Source organism: Antedon bifida, chromosome 6 (genome assembly GCF_963402885.1).
Source record: "Antedon bifida chromosome 6, ecAntBifi1.1, whole genome shotgun sequence".
Classification (NCBI taxonomy): domain Eukaryota; kingdom Metazoa; phylum Echinodermata; class Crinoidea; order Comatulida; family Antedonidae; genus Antedon; species Antedon bifida.
In genome coordinates, this window is record NC_136231.1 from 15,012,945 (window position 1) to 15,036,049 (window position 23,105).

The window sequence follows — 23,105 nt, forward strand, 5'->3', positions numbered from 1 at the left end:
TTATTTCAGACTTTTGCTTTTTTTTTCTTTTCAAGATAGTTAGTACTTTGATTGTTATTCCAATCATTTTTTTTCATTCTACTAACTGTTCTTTACTTATAACAAGTTTATTTGAACTCACGATAGTCTCTCATCTGCAATATGCTTTTGTACAAACATATAGACACTTTATATAAAATTACTCCATATTGCATTACCGACTGAATAATTATTTTCGTACAATAGTACATTTACACGTTGTCATTATCAGCTGTACTCTCCATACGAGATTCTCATCTTTAGTATGCACTTAACTACTCACAGACAGTCACATGTTTCAGTTTAGAACCGATAACAAAGTCAATCTAGCCGGTGCTTGCTAAAAATGGATTTTAAACACTTTCACTAAAGATATATTGTTTATAAATTCACAGGCATACAGAAACTCTACACACACCACAGGCACAGAACAAATTCTAAACTGCCCGGTGATATACTGAAATTTAATTAATTTGAAATGATAAAGATGTGGACATTTGTGAGAATGAGAAAAAGTCTCCCAAACCGAGATTCAAACCCGAAACCTTTTGCTTGATATGCAGATGCCCTAGCCATTAGACCACTGGGGCCTCATCTGTATTAATATATATTTATATTTTTTAAATTAAATTTTTATCTCTTTTAGTAACACATTACATAAAAATAGACAACTTAATGGAAGTGGGTTAAGAAGGGTCAAGACTAAACTGGAAATGGTGTGATCCTCCAATTCCAGCTTTCAGAACATAAACAAAAAATAGATTACATGAAATACTGTAGTAGAGTTATTGCAAAAAATTAATTATTAAAATGAGTATACAAGTCAGTATTTGTATTTACAATTGAATTAAGATTTTCACATTTATTATTCATTTTATTAGACTATATAAAGTTTTCATTTATGAATAACAATTTTTAATTGTCGGTCTAATCATTATTATTGTTTGCTCTATGCTTAAATAGCAATATCCTTGTGGATGTATTTTGGGGTCAAAACTATTATTGTATGCATTACATCGTACTTGCTGACAATAATCAGCATTAATCAGCAATTATAAATTATAACTATTGCTGGTATTTATGCTTATTAATATTCTGGACTTTATTTTACACTGTTAACAAGTTTCAAACTGATATTTGTTATTGATATAGATCTTCTGATGTTTGCTTATTGTAAAAGAGAGTTAACATACATATGATGGTTGACTGTTAGGACTAGACCCTCCTCCTTTGCTGCATCCTGAGCAGTGCCTACCATATCTATTCTGAAAAAACAATCCCTCTCTATTTTTGATTAGTAAACTGTTCATTTTCACATAGGATCAACATTTTAACCTCCCATCTGAAGGACTAATCATTGTCCCCCTGAAAAAATTGTTTAAAAAAAATGTTTTTGTTGAATATGCCATTTTAATGTCACAGTTATTCACTTGGATCTGACAAAAAAATATTTACGTAAAAAAACTGTAATTTAGAGCAAAAAATAGTCTAAATTGATGGGAAGTTAATGGGTTTTTCGTTAAATTCAACTGTTTATTCGTCTTTTTATAAGTGAACACGTTTTTTTTTCTAGGAAGTGATTAACTTTTATTAAAATAGCAAAATGGCCTATTCAAATTCTGATTTTATTAATTTTCATTTTTTATGTTTTTGGGAGACAATACATCTTTAAAAGTAAAGTATTAAGTTGTGACTTTTGTTAAAATGCTTGACTAACATTATTTTTCTGTTTATTTTTTAGTCATATGATACTATAATATCAGGATTGAATAATAACACTGAATCAGGTCTAGGGGCACATAGTCACCTTGATGTCACAGAAGGCCGTGGTAAGCTTCCTATTATAGTTTGACAAAGAAACAATAAGAAAAATTTGGTTTTGGTTGATATTCAGTTTTAAGAAATAAGAATGTACAGTGTATATTATTATTATATGCCTTCTAAAGTACATATAATAATATATTTTTGTTTGAAAATAGAGGATATCTCTCAGGATGGAAAATGAAATAAGTTGGTAGGAGGCTTGAAAGGAATGCCATGTCCCAGTTTACCACACCAGGTGGTGAAAGGGGACCTCTTCTACTTGCAGTGTAATTAATATTGCGACTAAAATTCCCTAGGTTTGGTTTCCTTTACTCGACAAGTTCTGTTCCATATGACAGATTTTGAAAGATGTAGAGTTTGAGGTGCTATACCCTTTTTTTTAATGGGGAATTAACTTTTTTAAATCACCCACAGGTAGAAAAAAAATGACAACCGTAAGGCAATAATTGATTCATGTTGTCTACAATTGAATCTTGTTTATCTATTTTAAGTAAAAAAAAAACGAAAACAAAAAAAAAACACATCAGAAACATTACAATCGCATAGGAAAGTCAACTCTCCCAATACTGTACACTCTTAGGCAGGCCTAATATGCCCGGTTTTCTGGAAAGTCTTGTATTCAGAATGTGTGTGGACATTTTGGACCTCAAGAAAAGTCTGGTTTTTGGAGAGTTTCCAGTTTTCAAAGGCCCTGTTTCTGCTGCCAAGAAAATACCGTATTTTATACGGTATTTTTTGAATACCATATTTATACCGTATTTTTTTGGCAGCAGAAACTGCGCTCATAAAAAAAATACCGTATTTTCCCCACAAAATTTGTGGATAAAATACGGTATTTACAAATTTATACCGTATTTTTTGTACCCTTTTCTGCTGCCAATAAAAAATACCGTATTTTTTTTGACCTGCGACATGAGGTCAACATTGTGTTTTTATTTTCTGTCGCTGTCAGCTGTTTTACACACGTGTATAGATATATTCGAAACAATGATGAGAGCACGTATAGAACTGAAGTTAATAATATAATTAACTGGTGTGATATGAACTGTCTAAGTATTAATGTAAATAAAACAAAGGAAATTGTGTTTGACTTTCATAAAATTAAGAGGCAACTTATACCTTTAAATATCAAAGATAATGATGTCCGCACAACTAGTGAACATAAATATTTAGGAGTATGGATAGATGAAAAACTGTCATGGAACGTCAACACTGCCAAAGTCTATGCGAAGGCAAACCAAAGATTGTTCTTCTTAAGGAAATTAAGAAACTTTAAGATTGGCAGAGATGCGCTGTCTCTATTCCATCAGGCTATGATACAGTCCATATTAACATTTTGCTGTATTGTATGGCTAAATAGTTTATCTAAGAATAACTCAAATAAATTACAGAGAATAATAAAAATGGCTAAGAAGGTAATAGGTGCAAACGTCCCATCTATCCATGATATATGCGATAAGGTTATGGAGAAAAAACTAAAATGTATAATAAACGACCAGTCTCATCCTCTTTTTAACTTTATAAATTTCAGTAGATCCGGAAGGATGATTCCTTCAATTAAGAAGACTGAGCGTCATAATAAATCATTTCTTCCGTGTGCAATCAGGCAATACAACAAGCAATTTAAAAGATAACTTGAGACGTTTTATATTTTATTCTTTATATAGTATTTTAATATTTTTACTGTTCATATGTATTATACATAGCATATTATCTTATCCATTGTATAGTATTGTATGTTTTTAACTGTTGTTATTTTATTGTAATTTGAACATTGGAAGGCAAATTTCATTTACTTTGTATTCCTATCACTAGGACTAGCCTGTTGAAACTTCCTTTATTGCGACTTTTATTTTATACCGTATTTTTATACCGTATTTTGAGCAGTTGCAGCAGAAACAGGCCCAAAAAGTCCGGTATTGGGAGAGTTGAATGTATAATATATTCATATATACATTTTTCAGACTTGAATAGAAAGCCGCTTCCTATTGAAGTCTTTTCAAGTGGATTTCTAAGAGCCTTTTTCATGTAGAATACATTATATGACCCTCCATATTGTAAATGAATTACTGCAATGATACTATTATGAAATTAATATTCATAAACAATTCTCTGAGGTCATGTAATCGCTATCTCATATGGTTATAATTAATAATGAAAGACATTTTTGGCAAAACAAAATTAGCTTATCACCTATTTAGTTATAATCTGATTGGTTACATTATCTATTGTACTATTACCGACATAAAATCAAGTCCGACTTCACTTAGACGAACTACAAACTTTGACTCCTTTTATGAATTGATTTTCATGTTAAATTAGATTTTTGTCGTCGGTCGAACTATGACTAATGTTAATTTAGTTGATATCTTATGATTAAAAACATACTGTTCATTAATTTATGTTTTAAAGCCTATTTTTATGTTTTTTCCATAGCATTTGCAGTTAGTTCTGTTTGCAAAGAGGAGTTGGAAAAAACATTATTTGAGGTAGACCAAGGAGTAGAAATAGCTCTAGACAGGGCTAAGGTCTGGTCAAAATATGCTAAAGACATCATCAACTTTGTTGAGAAGAGAATGCATTATCGTAAGTCTACATCTTTATATTATCACCAGTCAAGTTTGGTCCTATATACACATACATGTATTTTGCAAACAAATTATGTCTACGTACCATTTTTGTCTTCCTGAATCAGGGGAGGAATACAATTTAAAGAATAACGTATATAAAGCTGTAGGCAGGGGTTTGAAGAGTTTGAACTTCTATACAACTAAAAACCGGCAGTGGATGTAATTATAAATAAGCTTGCTGTAGCTCAGGACACATTTCTGCCCATCCTACTTAGCCGGCAGACAAATTACGATCTTTTCTAAAATTGATTTTATTTTTCCCCACCATTTCCAGTGTATTTTCAATTGATATTTAACCTTTGTCTGCCAAGACAATCACAGATAAATAAACACACTCCCTCTAAACCTCTTCCCTTCCCTGTATCAATCCTGCCACAGGCTTGTTTTATGTATTCTAGCATCTTATTTTTAGCATTTTACTGATATAATACATGAGTATTCATTGTATGTGACTCAGCACCAAGGTCATTGTTGAGGAGTTTCTTGAGTACATTTGCAAGAAACAGGCAATTAAAAAGACAGACCCAATATGCAATACCTATATTATATAGTACTGAAGCTGAAATCCATATTTTTTTGTTTCTATAGAATGGTTATTTCATAGTGTTTTTTAGACTTCTTCCTTTAACTTCGCAATTCTCATATTTACACGCTACACAGTAGGTCTCAAAGACACTTGTGTATTATTTCAATTTATTTTTCAGAAATGGAATATACAAAGAATTTAGCGAAATTAGCAATGACAACAAAACCGATACTAAAGCAAGGAAGATTTTTAGCTTTTCAGACAGCTTTCATTTGCAGCCTTGATCAGGTATGTGTGCATAAAATGTAAACTGTGCAGGTGTATGGAAGACTGTCTTAACCACTCGACTTTAGCCACTCCTACCTATTTCTAACAACAACCCAGAATATGTCACAAGTAGACGTCAACTTCGATGGGACCAATGTCGTGGTTCTTCCAGATTACCAAATAACATTTTTATAAATATTAACTGGATAGAGGGACATTCAAATCAATTCAATTCAACTTTATTTAACCATGGAGGCTCAGATTAATACATATATACAGTATTAGCAAGTTGCAGCAATCGCCATCCCAGCATCTACACATGCGGATATAGCTAGCTTTGTGTCACACAGTACATGTCAACAAACCACCGCCTCCACATGCACCCTCTATAAAAGAAGACTATGTCAGAGCAGTGGTTAGAAATAAATCAACTACTATAATACCAATCACATTTAAATATGTGGTAATAACTTTGGTTCACCTTTGACCTTTTTTTCAGGATGTTGAATATGCCACTAACTGTGAAGCAACTTGTAATCAGATTTCTGGACATAAATTTGTTGAGGTTTGTAATAATCCTGGATGAAAATGTTATTTAAATGTCCATCAAATAATAATCAGAGGATTTTCAGGAGACATTTTTTTCATTTTGTAGCTGATTTGATAGTGATTAGCACTCATGGAAATACTCAGGGTGCTGCCATGTGTATAATGTTGTAGATTGAATTTTGTACCTGAATAAAATAAAATGTAAAAACAAAATTATATCTATAAGCAAAAACAGTGCTGTTGTGCAGTCATGGCTTAATTGTTGACTTGTGATCAAATTAGAAATAAAATTATTAGATAATTACTTTAACAACAGGAATATGCCATAGGATTATAATATGTTTTATTTCTTAGAAAATCTAAATGTCTCTTAATATTTAACCTTTTAAATGTCGGTTTATATAGTGATTTACTGATTGTTGCATGTAGATTATTTAACATTTTCTAGTATGATTCCATTATAAAATGTTTTGTGTTCACATATCAGTAATGCTTTTTTTTTTCGTATAGCAACTGGAACAAAGAAAATTAGAACATGATAAAAGAAGAAAAGAAGTTAGAACTAGATGGCACAAGATGAAGAAAGAAATGGTATAAAGTGTTTATCATAATATTATAAAATAGATATTTAAATCACAGAGGTGCAAAACATTTAACACTCAGCACTGACAGTGACAAGCGTACTCGGCTAATAGTGTGTTTCGCATCAGCCAAAGATGATACTCTATTTTATCACATGTTGTTTCACCCTCTAGTGTTTGGCTGGTAGTATAGGAACCATTATTGTTTCCATGGAAATGAAAACAAAAATGAGACAGAAACAGAAGGGATTGCATTGAACATGTTAATTTTACATTGACTGCCCATCTGAATATTGTTGTATTTCATCTTAATATTGTTTCATAAATGGGATTTCAACTTTCTACCATTTTCATTTTTATACTGTATTAAATGCTTTTTTCAAACTGTGGATATTGGACTTTTTGGACTCCTATTTGATGTTTGACAAATATAGCCTGCTATTATGTGATGTCTGTAATCTTGACGCCGTTTATACCCATACCTAAAAAGGCAGCAATATCGGCATGGGTTCGGGAACGACTTGCTTCTGGTGGTGGAACAAGTTTTCTTGGATTAAAGGACTGTAAACTGTAGGTTCAGTGTACAGTTTATCTGTGTGCACTTTAAAGAAGCCAGTTCTTCATTGAAGACGAGAATTGAAGACGAGTGGTGGGTTGCCCCGGTAAACTTTTCACAAAATAGTCTCCTATTTGATTTGACAGTGTTTAATTTACTATTGGTTATCCTTGGCCACATGTGCCTAAAGACATAAAATAAAATAAACACTGCCTAATTTCTTCATTTATTTTTCATACATAGAATGATTGCAAGTCAAATGTTGAGAAATCTAAACAACAATACCATACTCGTCACTTGGAATATGAGAAGGCGAGGGAAACAACTCAGCGAGTAGAATCAGACGCTTTAAACTTAAGCGGTGGGGTGACAAATTCAAAAGTGGAAAAGAGAAGAAAATTAGAAGATGAAGCACAACTCAGAATGAAGGAAGCAGAAACTACACATAAAGGCTGTATTGCAGAGGCTAATCGTAAACAACAGGACATGTCTAATTTAAAGGTATAAAATACAGAAATATACACAAACCTACTTGAGACAGGTTTTTTATTGGAAAAAATGAAAAATATATTATAATAAAATGAATAGATTATATAGATTTGGATAATAAATTTCAAATTTTTTTTATTTTTGACCGTATTTTTGTATTTATTTTTATAGAAAGAATTAATTATTGATCTTCGAGAATCTTTGGACCACTGTGATCAAACAATGAAAGCTGTAAGTTTACATAATGTTTTTTCACATGTTTTTATTTTTTATGCTAAGGTGTATCTTTAGCATTGGTATAAGGTAAAGCTCAACATTTTCGGACGCCCTTTATTTTCGCGACTTTCGCGATTGAACAACGATTGTAGCAAACGGCAAAAATACCATTGGCATGCTCTCCCCCACCACAGAGATCCATCCGGCTGGCCGCCGGTGTTGCGTCCGTTCGTTGTTTTGTAGAAACAACAATAATTTGGTAGAGTACATTAATTATGAGGGTGTTTACTATCTACGAGCCTATTAAACATGTGCGTCACCCACTGTGTAGCCAAAACATTTATTTATTTACATCCCTAAATTTACTATCACGTATTCTGTAATTTTACTTTACGCTATTCAATTGTTGTTTGACATTCATCGTGGAGGCGAAATACATTCGGCAATTTGGTTCAACACATTACATAAGAAACCCAAATCGCGAAAATAAAAGGTCGCAAAATAGTTAAAAATGTAAAATCGCGAACATTTAGGGCTGCGAAAATTTTTGGGTTTACAGTAAGTTGTATTTAAGTGATATAGAGAAAAGTATATTTGAAAACACAAAGCCAAGTGAAATATATCAAATAACTTTGCCTATTGTATCATGGCAAATTTACAGTGCAACAATTGACAAGTTTTTTTTACCATATCTTTAACTGTAAAAATAATTCACATTATACATTAGTGATGTGGCAGTGTATTATAGGACTTTCCTAAAGATACTAAACAAATAAAAATACAGTACTGTATTGAGAATCATGTATATTGGATTTTTATTTACTAACAATCATTTTGTTTTCATAGGTAACAGCAAACTACTTCCAACTCCAGTATACCCTCTCTGCTCCTTCACCTGTACAGGTAAATTTGAATGCGTTACATTTATATATTTTCAGATTTTCATAATGTCACATAATAGTTATTCACTTTTACCAAAAATTGAAAAATTGAATCGAACAAAAAAAAATGGTTTACCTGAAAAAACTATATTTTAAAGCAAAATATAGTCCAATTTTCTGTCAGACATTGATTTTTGGTTAAATTTAACCATTTATTTTGTCATTTAGAAGTGAAAGTACGATTTATTTTTGTTTTTTTTTTATACAGTAGTAAATAACTTTATTAAAATTGCAAAATGATTTTATTAATCTTAATTTTTCATGTTTTTGGGGAACAATACCTTTAAATCATGCAACTAGCGATTATCAAATGTTTAATACACAAAATGATACTGATACAGATTTCAATGACCAATCTAGAGTACTATAAATTATTAGACATTTGAATAACTAATAAATCAATCTTGGATTAGAAACTGAAAAGTTGTATGTTATTAAAACATTTAATTTATGTTTTAATCCTTAATACTACATGTGATTTATGTTTATAGTTTGATAGTTTATGCGAGTCCACAAAAACATATGAGCCAGGTTTTCAGTTTAGTGAGTATGTACGGCAATATAAAGAGCCATCCTCATCAACTAGTACACCAACGGAACACCGAGATCCTTTTGTATTTGAACCTTACACGAAAAGGTGTGTGAATTTACCATAATGCATTTAATGCCTTTAATTTTTTGCGACCATTGCAAATTCTCAATTATGTTTATTTTTAATATGGAAATTGCTTATCAATAGATTTTGCTTATAGGCCAGTTGTTTGCTTATTCCCACTACTCTATTCTCTATGTTAGATGTTACTTAAAATACCAATATGAAAAATGTAAGTAAAGAATTAAATTAAGTTAAACCAATTTGAAGATAACTTTTTTATATTCATTACCTAATACTCTTTTTGGTTTTTAGTTATCCAAATAAGCAACGTAAACATAGCAATCAATCAATAGAGGGCGATAGGCCCCCAGTATCAGGCTGGTATCTGGGTAAAGGTATGTACACTGCTATTCATAATTGTTCCATAACAAATTAGAAACAATCTACTTATCATAAGTAACTTTATATTGTCATTGGTTTTGAGTCACAACAGTTATGTGTGTTTAAGTATAATGATATGCACACATTTTTACACATAATATTGCGATTGTTTTGTAGACAAGCACCACATAGCATTAAATGAAGCCTGGGCACCATCAGTGGTAGTTGAAGATCCTAACAGCACTAGCGGCAGTTCCAATCACGAAAGTTCACCGTCTGCTAGTCCTAGAAACTCCAGACCGTTAAAAAAGGCAATAGGGCAAAGTGCATTGTCATCAGAGGATGAGCTGGATGATCCGTCAGAGCCAGAAATCAGTATGTTGTCTTTTTAACTGAAGCTCTGTCTACACTATCAAACTAGTTTGACAAATAAAGTGTGATATGCCCAAATATGGTAGTGATATGATGTCATCGTGTCCATATGACATTTTTTGTCACATAATGTTTGATAGTGTAGACAGAGCTTAATACTAACTTTAAAAAAATGCATACTCTACTGGTGTGTACAGCCCCTATTTTAGATTCCATGACCACACCCTAATTAAATTGAAGCAATTTGGCTTAGCTATTTACCTTGGTAAGTTATCGCTTGCTTTGGTGCGTAGGAACTAATAATTACCCAGGTAAATAAGCTAACCCTGAACAAGCCCATTGAAACACATACTGAGATTAGCACAATCTTAACTACTTATTAATGGTAATGTTGCTCCTGGCAAGATGAAATTTAAAACGTACTTTTAAGAACTTTTGCCGAATAAATATTATTATTATAACAATCAACAGATGGTCCCAAAGCACTTAAAAATAAAGATGTGAGAAAAACAGATTGAAATTACAAAGAAAAAAAAATAATGGGGTTTTAAAAAGCTTAACAATCCTCTAATAGCAATTTGATAGATTTAAAGAAAATAAATAATACTTTTACTTTTATGTTAATTCAAGGGTCGCCAAATATGTTGCCAGCTTCATTCAAGAACATTACGCTATCAAAAGCAGCATTAACGCATAACATACGCAAACTACTTGGTCCTTCAAAGTGTCGTGAGTGTGATGGCTATCTGTATTTTAATGGGGCAGAATGCGCTGATTGCGGGCTAGCGTGCCATCGGAAGTGCCTTGAGATTTTAGCTATTCAATGCGGCAAGAAACGGATACCAGGAAGAATGAACGTGTTTGGTGTTCCTTTGCAAGAACACTTGAAATTAACCAATAGAGATGTTCCATTTATTCTTACTAAATGTATCTCGGCCATGGAAGAAAAATACATGGATATCAAGGTAGGGAAATGGTGATTGTTTTTTCAATTTGTTTTAAATGTTTTATGTGTACTAATTTCTTTGTTTATTTCGTATGTAACATAAAGTATTGCAGAATATATTTAGTTAGTTCAGTCCCTAAAAGTGTCCTTATGTCAACGTGGAACTCAACTCAACTGTGTCTACATAAGCACTCTTAGCAACCGAACAGGCACGCAAAAAATGTCAACTTTCAGTTGCCTATGTTCTACTTTTTCCGAAACTGAAAGGAACTGAGAACTTCAAATCGAGTCACGCATGCAGTATGTTCAATCACGACCAGTAGAGATCAGTTTGATTTTATCAAAAAAGTCCTCACACATACTGGTTCCTCTATACAACTATGAATCGCGCTGTGATTTAAAGGTTACAAAGTTGAATAAATATATCCCAATATAGGAATTTGATATATAATACATACAATTACAAATACATATAATGCACTGTCTGTTTGTAAAGTTTGTATACATTTATTTCAGGGTATTTACAGATGTCCAGGTTTGAAACTGAAAGTTGAGAAGTTATGTCAAACATTTGAGAATGGTGGCGATCTAGTGGACTTATCAGAAACCTCGCCCCATCTCATCTCTAATGTTCTTAAACACTACCTAAGACAAGTCAGTATAATTATAGCTAACTATTTGTATAATAATATTATTGCTGAAAATTAAATTAAATTAAATTTATAAATATATATGTTATATACTCCTGTGGGACACCCCTATTAATTGGAAACTTTTCAACAAAAAAGAGGTAATACATGTTTTAACACTATAGGACAACCCCATTCACTTGGTCGCAAAGGTGTCCCCTTAATATGGGTTCTACTGTATGTTAATTATTTTAGAATTGTAATGTATTGTACATCATTGCTTTGTTTACACTCTCTGACTGTTATACTAAGTGTAGTTTTATTTTTATTATTGTGATATTCTATGTACTAGCTAAACACAGTCATAGTATTTTATCCCTTGTATTATATAATAAAACACATTTTTTTAAATCAAAATTGTAGTTTATGACAGTTTGTTTGAAAATGATGTGTTAAACTTTAATATTAATTTATTATTTATTTGATTTTATTACAGCTTCCAGAACCTTTACTGACTTCTAAATTTTACCCACAATTCCACACGTTAGCAAGAGAAAGTCGTGATTTAAAATTACCATTAGATGATCCAAAGTCTGTGAATAAGTTAAAGGATATAATTCACCAACTTCCACTTGCTAACTACCTATCTCTCAAGGAGTTGTTTTTACATCTAAAAAGGTAATTTTACTTTACTATTTAATGAGATTAAACTACAGTATGAGATTAATTGTGGAGCTTAGGGAAATGTTAGACATTGCGAAAGAATAATTCCAATTTGTTTATATATTTTATATTTTGCAGGGTAACTCTCCATGAAAAGCGTAATGGTATGACAGCTAGTAATCTAGGAATTGTATTTGGACCTAATTTAATTAAAGAGTAAGTAAACACTGGCCATATGTTGGAATGCCTCCCCCATTCATACAACTGGCATGGGATGTATGTTTGCTTTTAACGTGTAGGCATGTTCACTTGTCCCAGGACAAGTAAATTTCACTTGTCCACATTATATTACGCAATACATTAAAAAAAATCGTTGATTTCCATTGCTTTATTTAAATTTTTGTTACAATAATAAATCTTACAACTATTTGTTGGACTCGGCTTCCGGATCGTAATTAGGTCATTGTTCTCTGAACCAGGGAGGTCCCTGTCTGAACGTAGCCTACTAAGTATTGTTCGTAACCCTTGAACGATGTATTGTTATGATAATTATCTACATGTCGATCGTAGGGTTAGATATATCCCATGTTTAAGATTTAACATAGGCCTTTAAAATTATTATTACGACATGTGTAAAGAAAAAGGCCTGGCTAGAATTTGGAGTGGAAAAAACCATGTGGGTCATGGGCAGCACACCGGGGAAATAGATCCAGGTCGGGATCCAGGTACGTTTCATGTCATGTGACCAAAAAAACTAGGCCTGTATTAATTACGGTCTTCTGTCGCCAGACTTTATGAGCGACCGACTGAACGTACTGACACTATATTTAGAATGAATTCGTAACAATCTTTATTGTCGGCATCGTTTTTATTAGTTGGCCTAGTTCATTGAGGTTCAAAGGTAGCATACATATTTTTGTTTTCAAAAGTTTACAGCTGTCCACGAACAATAAACAGGGCCATTCGGGGGTTGTCAATCGTAAAAACGGTTGTCACAGACGTCGGACAAGTGAAATCGCTCATGCCTGCCTACTACATCTGGGCTAGGAGGTCATACTAATCTACATCTGGTAGGTCCGCTTTCGTCGGGTAGATCCGCTGTGGCCCGGTAGGGTTTTATGATAGAAAATGCATGCAATCAAGTACATGCTAACATTATATTTTATTTTACGTTTTTTACATTGTTAATTTTAAAGGTTTATTTCGAAGACAGCCCTCTGAATTTTAACTGATTTTAACTTGTTTCTGGAAAGAAATATATACATAATTTAAATTTACCACTAAAGCATGTTAATAACATGCACTTGACATCATTTTATATCATAAAACCTTATCCCCTGCCTGGTGATACCGGGCCCCTACCAGGCGATACCGGACCCCTACCTGGTGATACTGGGGCCCCTACCTGGCGTAGATTAGTATGACCGGGGCTAGGGTCTAGTGATAATTCCTACAGTTTCTGTAGTGCTTTTTAAATAACACATGTTATCCCCAGCGAGATCTATCATCTAAATAACTTAATATTATTGCAAAAAGTTTATACTTTATGTTTGGTCTTACCACAACCTATAACAAGTCCATTATTTCGATTTTAGTTCTGCACATGATATTTTGTCAGCCTTAGTGAACATGCCAGATAACAACAGAGCAGTGGAGCTACTTATACATAATGCACAGGTATGGCATTTCTATTGGTATACAGTATTATATACCGGCACCATTCAATTCACGGTATTCAATTGATTGATCGCAGGTCTTCAGTTATTGCCATGCCATCGAACTATAGACCTGCTAAACTGCGCATGTCTGTTTCCTCTATTATCTTCTTCAATACAATCAAATCCACACGTGCTAGCCCTAGTCTAGCCTAAAGATGGTTAACTTGTGTAGATGCAGCTGACTTATTTAGAGGATTTAGTAAGTTTAGCGGCCAGTTAAAATATGAAGAATCAAATAAAGTATGCCTTGGTGAATATTTGTTGCATATCTGGAAGCGACGAATTATCAAATGCAGGCCTTTTTTGTTTGCTTCTTCGCAGCAAAACTTTGCCATATAGTAGCTAGGTCTACTCCAACCAGGTCCATGTTATGTACTTGCTTCGGCCTAGCCTACAGCTAAATTACATGGTATGGTATATAAAACAAATATTTACTGGGCTTTCATCGGAGCACGGTAAAAAATATAGCCCTCAGTGATCTGGAGACTATAATATATCTCTCGACTTTATCTTGGGATATAGTATAGTCTCCAAATCACCTTGGGTTATATTTTTAACCATGCCCCTCAGCCCAGTCAATATTTGTATACTGTAGAACCTGTGACATCTTCTGAATCTAACAAAGTGTTCCCTTAAATGAGAATTGTTAACATTATTTATTTTGTAGATATTTAATGTTGATGATACACCAGTAGAAGACATCATGCCTAGCTCCAACAACCCTTCTAGTCCAAGAATAAAACATTGTAAGTATACTAACATAGCTTGCCTGAGCTTGCTGTTTTATTTTATCGGTTTGATTTAGTAATTTGCCTTTGGATAAATTTGTTTAATATATCTTCTTTTTTTTGTAGCTAAAGTGATTAGTTAGATTATTTAGTTTGAAATATTGCTTAACTATGAATCTATCAATTTATGAACAATTTTTTTTCTTTTTTAGCGTCTCTAAACCAATCCTCCAACAACTCAACTGACGATCGTGGAAGTAAAAAGAAAAGAAAACCATTTAAATTACGAACGCCACAAACAGAAGAATCTGATGGCGATGATGAATCTGGCTATCTTGAATGTAAGACTTTTCATTCAAGTCATATTTATTTTACTTTTATCAATAATACATTTAGTGTGACCTATGCGTAAAATGTATTAAATTAATGGTAAATTATTGCATCACATAAGGAAAGTCTATCGGAAGCCTGTTTTCTGGAAGATTCTTGTTAAATATATATATTAAATGTATTTATATAAGAAAATCATATTTTTTCTTTTTTTTCCACAAAATGGAGAAATTTAAATCACACCGTGACCGTGAATGGCCTATTCATCAGAATTCTTCATGTTTTGGGGGACAATATATCTTTAAGTAAATAAAATCAATTTAATCTGTTATTTTTAAATTTAATTTTGTATATTAAATAACTTTTGTTTTACCGATATAGCTGGTGTTTGGGTTGGTGATAACATAAATTGTAAGCAAGACCTTCTTACGCCAACTCCTCCACCAAGAAAAGCAAATTCACCAAAACAGAAAAGGTTAGGATCACCTAGTGCTGTAGTATTTCGATCTAAAGTAAGTCCAAGTAAGGAACAGAATAGATTATCAGCACCACCACCAGTCAACATTGTTCGACACCAAGACGTTGAAAGGTCTATGAGTGCCCCGATTGATGAATCGTCATCTCATTCAGAAGGTTTACCGGGAATGGTTAGCGTACCAACGTCCCCGAGTGAAACGTTGGGTTTAAAGCCCAGTCCTGGTAGTAAGCGGCGGGAACCACGATTTGTGTGACTGTTGTGATACATGTAAAGATTTTTGTAATGCAATATAGTTAGTTGTTTCATATGATCTTAATTTCTGTAAAATAGTGCCTTTTGGTCTATGATTGTTACAGGCTACCTCCAGGTTTATATTTGGTTATTGTTTGATATAAAACACAGCTATAGGCCCTTTTTACTAGTGTTAAATTTGATAAAGCTTGTTTACCACTATAGTAGTAACAGTTTATACACATTGTTTTCATACTTTCATCTACTTATTGTGGTGTGAAAAGTGTGGAACCTATCGGAGCTCAGAATTGTTTGATTCTTCTAAATAGAGTCGCCTAGTTGAAAAAATTCTTGAAGAAACAACTATGGTGTTTCAATTCAAATTTTTTTTTATCAAACAATAGTCTTTTTAAAGGCTTGGAGAAATAATTTTTGTGGTACCTGAGCATTTCGGCCACTGGTTATGGAACACCTAAATTCATGTGCCATTCTCGTCACAATTTACTCACAATTGTCTGTATTGAGTACAAGAGTTAAGCAGGCTACCTAACGTTGTCTTTACGCATCATTGCATAGAGGAATGTTTTTTAGGGAGGAGGTACTTTCTTTGAAATGGTCATGATAATTATTTGCCTTTGTGGCACACCATGAATTTGGGCATTCCATACTCGGCAGCCGAAATATTTGATCTTCACTGTGACCATTTTGTGCCTTTGAGTCAAAAGATCAAACTTCTAAGATAAAAACACAATTTGAGTTATTGAAAAGTTTTGCTGGATTTAAGAAAAACAAGTTTTAAACACGATGTTTTTAGATTTATATTAACATATGATTTTAAGGCATCCTTTGCTAAATATGTGAAATTGGTCAATATTACTGTATTTAAGTTACAAAAGTACCAGGCTATGTCTATGTACTGTTTTCCAATTTAAACTTTATTTTATGAATATGTTTCCAAGCCATTCCAGCATCCGATACTTTAAGAAGTATGTTATATACAATACAGTTCTTTTCTTTGGTGGCTCATATTTTAAGATTTTGTTTATAATTAGTTATACTTTTTTTTAAACTTTTGTACATTAAAATATTATTAGAATATTTTAAAGGTTTTTTTAATTTGGGCATTTGTGATCTAAAGATCACCTTTAAATATAAAAGTATACATACATTGTTAAGAAGGTTATAGAGATATAATGTCAGAAATACATATAGGCCTATTTATACATACTGCATCGCTCATTCAAATTAGGTTTATGCATTTGTATATACATATATATAGATTTGTACTATATAGATATATGTTTAGAAAAGATGATTTAAAATTAATATTTATACCAAATTCTGTATATATTATGTATAATGCGTATTGAATTACGACAACAAATAACTTGAAGAAGTGATAATTATCTATATTAAGAACAAGCGTTTGTTTGTTATAAAAATGATTGTTATTGGTATCAAAATGACCGAAATGTACCTGGAATAGTTTTAAAATACGAAGACGGTTGTAGCATTACAGCTAAAACGTCCAAACATTCTCAGCCATACTTTTTATTTATTTCCTTTTGGAAACAGTAGTAGGAGGAACGGGTCATGGCGTAATATTTTACGTTTACTCATATATTGCTTTTGTATTTGCATTTTATAATTAGTTATTAGTTTTGCTCATTTGATAAGAAATTAATTCATGATCTACAGACAAAGTGGTGCAATAACACAGTATTTCTCATACTGTATCTTGTCCAACATTTTTACAATTTTCATGTTATTTTGTAAATTGTGCAAAATTTTGATTTAATAATTCAAATTTCTGTTGCTGCCTGATTGATAACAGAATGATAAAATAATTGGTGCTATATTTTGATGGATACCCACATAATTGCTCTAATTATGCATAAATTGACTGTGCTATTTTATATAATTGTTATTGTTTTATTATTTTTAATTTTGATACAATTTATTCCTATTAGTCTATATTACTTTTTTTTTTGTATTTACTGTATTATTTACAGTAGTCATTTAAAGCTACTGTAAATAATAACTACAGAAGAATTTAAAAAAGTAATTTAGTAAATTGTATTGCAAAAATGCCATTATTATTGTTATATATGAAAGTTCCATATTAATGCAAATTAAAGCCGTTTTTGTTGTTGTTGTTGTAGTAATATTTGGTAACAAATTTCAATTTTTAACAGCAAAATTGAAGTTATTTTTACAGAACCTGCTGTTTAAACATCTGTTTAGACAAACATGTTTACCATAGACAAAAATGTTTTTGTTAAAGCTAATTGCATTATATATTTTCACAATTTCTATTATTTACTATATAATGATTTGTTTGCGTTTCATTTAACGTTTACTACATTAATTAAAATGTATCTATTTTGCGCGAATTGAAACGATCGTTGTTGGAATAGATAGAATGAAGATTAACTGACTACTGTACTGTATTTTGTGATGCGCAAAAAAGTATTTCGCCAAGATGGAAAACATGTATTGATTCTTTGTTAATCTTGGTTCCCACTAGGAAGCAACGCAAAAACGTCAACGCAACACAATCGCCTGTGATTGGTCAACTCACTTACATTGCGTTACGTCCTTCTATTGTGTCTCTAGTGGGAATTAGCGTTTTTGTAATTTGCAACACCATCTGGTTGCTAACGTCTGAAATAAAGAATTGCAACAATGTGCAACATTGGTAGGGATGGGTCGACATTTTTGTTATGTAAATACAAAATGTATATATATACTGTTTATAATATAGTTGTAAAAATAACTCTTTATGTTTTAGCCACGAAAAGAGTGAGACATAAACCTGTAAATTAAAGAAAAGAATACTTATTTAATGAATATTAGATTTCGATAAAATGTAGTTTTAATTTAAATAAAATATTACTATTACAAATGTATACTACTAAGGCATGTCTAGATTGGAATAGAAAGAAAAGATAGTTGAGGCCTTTATGTATATGTACATCCAGTCAACATATTTTTAGGATGATTATAAATACAATTCATGAAAATCTAACATGTTATTTGTACTTGTGTTGGGTTGCTGTGTTTGCTATTGTACCCGATTCCCAGTGCTGTATCTCCACATACTATCTATTCCCGAATTCAAAGGAATATTTGGTAATACAGCATCTCATTTATATCACATGTGGTGCTTGTATCATTATGTAAGGTTAGGTTAACGGTTAGGTTACTACTAGATACATATGAAACACATGTGATGTTGTACTGTATTACCAAATATTCCTATGATACTTCGGAAAGAATCGGCTGGCTGTTATATTACCGTAGGCCTACACAATGTTTAAAAAAAAGGTGTATAAAGTATGAGAACTAACATTCCCTTCCAGTTCCAGCGGAACATTCTCATTGGTATCAATCGCATCTATTTATGTGTTTTTTTTAAGAATGTGATTTTTTGGGTGTTACGTCATCCAAATTAGGAAACGCTATGAATTACGTAATTTGCCTTTCGTTACTCATTACAACACTGCCGACGTACTGGCGACAAGGGTAACTGGGGCGTGACATGGCATTCTGAAGGTGTGACTGGTCGCGAACACACCGCGGAATGTCCAAACGTTTTTTTTTCAGGTACGTAATATTTCTATTTCAATAACAACCTACTCTCATTAATATTGTTGAATCTCGCGTAATACTCCTTACTGTATATTCTCCTTATCACAATACTATATCAAACATGCTAGATTAGTGAAAAAATAGAATTAGTAAAAGGAATTTTTTTCACCACAGTGCATTTCTATAAGGTCCCTATATGAACATACTAAAAGTCTAGAAAAATCCAGGTATGGGAAATAGGTTTTTTTAACAAAATGGCCGCCAATGGCGAAAAATGTCTAAAAATGAACAAAAAACATATATTGTATATCTAATTACCACTTGATAGCAGTTTTTATAATGCTTTTTATTTCTTTAGTGTTAAACATTTCAACTGCAATATACATATTATTTAAGTGCTATTTGGCAGCAAAAACACACATGGGGGTGAGCATCAATTGGCTGGGCCATCAATGGGAGAGCACCTGGAAGTTCCCACAATATTATACCAGTAAAGGTTAGTTTTAGTCACTTTTTAAATGAAAATCCTTGAAACAGCACTTAATGGGGTATTGTTTTATATTTGGAAATATAATATTGTCTACATAATTATACTCCCGAACATGGCCAATGCTCCCCGTTGGGGAGAGGGGATGGGGGACCGGACAGACTCCACTCAATTCAAAATCCAATCAATTCCATCATTTCAGGTTTTTCTTTTCTTCTTTTCTCCCATCCCTATACCCCTCCCCGCTGGCACCACCAATGTTGTAATATATTGTTTTAACAGTACAAATATAAATGAACTGATTTATTAGACACCGTAGTCCTATGCATTAAGCATAGGCCTAGGACTGCATTTTATATATTATAACAATAGGGATATATCTAGATACTTAAACATTTGTTTTGCGGCCATTTTCTAATTAACAGCACTTAAAATAATGTGTATATTGTAGTTCAGATCTTCGAAACTGTAAAGAAATATATAAAGCATTGTAAAAACTGTTAAAGTGGTAATTAGATCTATCATTTATGTTTTTTTGTCCTTTTTTAGGAATTTTACCATTGGCGGCCATTTTGTTTAAAAAACCTATTTCCCCTACCTGGATTTTTCTAGACTTTTGATATGTTCATATAGGGACCTTATAGAAATGCATTGTGGTGAAATAAATTCTGTTGCAATTTTTGCAACCATATTTCATAGTTTTCCTGTACTCTACTATAATACGTACGTTTAATGTCATGTCAAGGATTTTCCCCGCCACAAGAACATGTGTTCCAGTACTAAACACCTAATTTCTGTGTGGCATAAAATGTAAAATTATATCTCATTATATATGTATTGTTTATTTCATCAGAACATTAGTGTTCATTGGTACAGTCCTCAGGAAGGACTAACACTATTGTTTTGTGGTTAGGTTTTGATTTAGGTATGTGCTTATTTACTCATTTTGATACGCTTTTTATGCACGGTATTGCGACGTCACGCCCCATTGGCATCTATCGCATCCTTTTGATGCACCGTATTGTGGCGTAACCTCTAATTCTCATTGGTATCTATCGCATCTTTTCTGACACGCTTTTGATGCAAGGTATTGCGACGTAACGTCTCATTCTCATTGGTATCGTATCCGCCGACACGCTTTGCACGGTATTGCGACGTAACGTCTTATTCTCATTGGTATCTATCGCATCCTTTCCGACACGCTTTTGATGCACGGTATTGCGACGTAACGTCTCATTCTCATTGGTATCGTATCCGCCGACACGCTTTGCACGGTATTGCGACGTAACGTCTTATTCTCATTGGTATCTATCGCATCCTTTCTGACACGCCTTTGATGCACGGTATTTTTTTTTTCTCTTTTGTGGCGCAAACACCACTTTTATTCACATTCATATTATCTCATATTACATAAAATCGTATTATTTAACTTGTAAATGTCGTTACATTTCATAAGTAACATATTTACATATATGAATTCTGTATATTACTCCCTTTTTCATTAATTCAAAATTTATAGCACCTTCTGTTTCTGTTTCTTCAGTGTAATGAAGAATGTCATTAATCATTCGAATATTCTCGCCAGAGAATCGACCCTTAATATAGCCTTTTTGGTCCTCATTAACTAGCGTCTTAATTACGTTTTGAAGTCTTGAACATAGTATGTGAGTCAGAATTTTATAGTCTGTGTTAAGCAATGTAATAGGACGCCAGTTGTCTAACAATTCTTTGTCACCTTTTTTGTACAATAGTTTAATGACACCCCGTTTTTGAGTAGGGTTAGATGCACGGTATTGTGACGTAACGTCTCATTCTCATTGGCATCTATCGCATCTTTTCTGATACGTTTTTGATGCACCGTATTGTGGCGTAACGTCTAATTCTCATTGGCATCTATCACATCTTTTCAGACAAGCTTTTGATGTACGGTATTGCGATGTAACGTCTCATTCTCATTGGTGTCGTATCCGCCGACACGGTTTTGATGCACGGTATTGCGACGTGACGTCTCATTCTCATTGGCATCTATCACATCTTTTCTGACAATCTTTTGATGTACGGTATTGCGACGTAACGTCTCATTCACATTGGTATCGTATCCGCCGACACGCTTTTGATGCATCGTATTGCGACGTAACGTCTCATTCACATTGGTATCGTATCCGCCGACACGCTTTTGATGCACGGTATTGCGACGTGACGTCTCATTCTCATTGGTATCTATTACATCTTTTCTGACAAATTATATCAATAATTATAGAAACTTCGATATCCATTTATAAACGTGTTACAACATTTAAAAATCAGTAAATATTGTAAAAAATGAATTTTTACGTAGCAACTACTAGTAAACATATCGATAAGTTTTGATTTAGGTATGTGCTTATTTACTTATTTACGCTTTTGATGCACGGTATTGTGGCTTAACGTCTTATTCTCATTGGCATCCATCACATCTTTTCTGACACGCTTTTGATGCAAGGTATTACGACGTAACGTCTCATTCTTATTGGTATCTATCGCATCTTTTCTGACACGCTTTTGGTGCACGATATTGCGGCGTAACGTCTTATTCTCATTGGTATCTATCGCATCTTTTCTGACACGCCTTTGATGCAAGGTATTGCGGCGGTACGGTATCGTCTCATTGTCATTGGTATCAACTGCATCCCAGTCTCTGACACACTGTTGATATACGGTATTATGACGTAACGTCTCGTTTTCATTGGTATCCATCACATTTCCTCACGCCTAGTTTCAGCAACTTCATTTCATCATAATCGGTGAGTTGCGTAAACGAAATTATATCAATAATTATAGTTAAACTTCGATATCTCTTTATAAACGTGTTACAACATTTAAAAATCAGTAAATATTGTAAAAAATGTCAACGAATTTTAACGTAGCAACTACTAGTAAACGTATTGATAAATAGTTTCAGGCCGGTAGTATTAATGTGGTGCGTGAAATATTTGTGCTTGTTGAATTATTTTCTTTTATAATACTGTTGGTATTTTTATGGTAACCAAGTGATTGTTTTTCGTACAGTTTATTTTGAAGGTCTGTTGAATTATATAATAATATACTAAGTTGATTTTCTTGCAGATTGTTGCTGTCCCTCAGAAATTCACTATTGAAGTAGCAAAGTCAATATCCTCAACAACACAGTTGCGCTGTTTATTTTGCCGTATCATTACACAACTGACCAATCATATGAAAGCTTCTTGCTGACTAGCAACAGAGCGAACGAGAGTAACCCACCCCCTGATTGGCAGAACTACACGGGTGGTTTTTAAACGAACAGCCGATTCGTCAAAACTCATTAAAAATACGATCTTCAAGTTGTCACCGCTAGGTGA

The 23,105-nt window shown here is 32.8% G+C and overlaps 1 protein-coding gene across 1 annotated transcript in view; it reads left to right on the forward strand.

The window, feature by feature from the left end:
• The window catches only part of LOC144845419 (rho GTPase-activating protein 29-like), a 44,195-nt gene extending 25,499 nt beyond the window's left edge, over positions 1-18,696 (forward strand). The window contains exons 6-24 of the mRNA XM_078702740.1: positions 1,760-1,847; positions 4,279-4,428; positions 5,177-5,286; positions 5,765-5,830; positions 6,325-6,405; positions 7,195-7,452; positions 7,612-7,671; positions 8,503-8,559; positions 9,089-9,234; positions 9,505-9,587; positions 9,751-9,948; positions 10,576-10,910; positions 11,408-11,545; positions 12,017-12,198; positions 12,322-12,399; positions 13,779-13,860; positions 14,569-14,647; positions 14,842-14,970; positions 15,341-18,696. Coding sequence (XP_078558866.1) covers positions 1,760-1,847; positions 4,279-4,428; positions 5,177-5,286; positions 5,765-5,830; positions 6,325-6,405; positions 7,195-7,452; positions 7,612-7,671; positions 8,503-8,559; positions 9,089-9,234; positions 9,505-9,587; positions 9,751-9,948; positions 10,576-10,910; positions 11,408-11,545; positions 12,017-12,198; positions 12,322-12,399; positions 13,779-13,860; positions 14,569-14,647; positions 14,842-14,970; positions 15,341-15,690 — 2,670 coding nt within the window. The 3' untranslated portion in view covers positions 15,691-18,696. The remainder of the gene's footprint in view (positions 1-1,759; positions 1,848-4,278; positions 4,429-5,176; positions 5,287-5,764; positions 5,831-6,324; positions 6,406-7,194; positions 7,453-7,611; positions 7,672-8,502; positions 8,560-9,088; positions 9,235-9,504; positions 9,588-9,750; positions 9,949-10,575; positions 10,911-11,407; positions 11,546-12,016; positions 12,199-12,321; positions 12,400-13,778; positions 13,861-14,568; positions 14,648-14,841; positions 14,971-15,340) is intronic.
• The last annotated feature ends 4,409 nt before the right edge of the window (positions 18,697-23,105 follow it).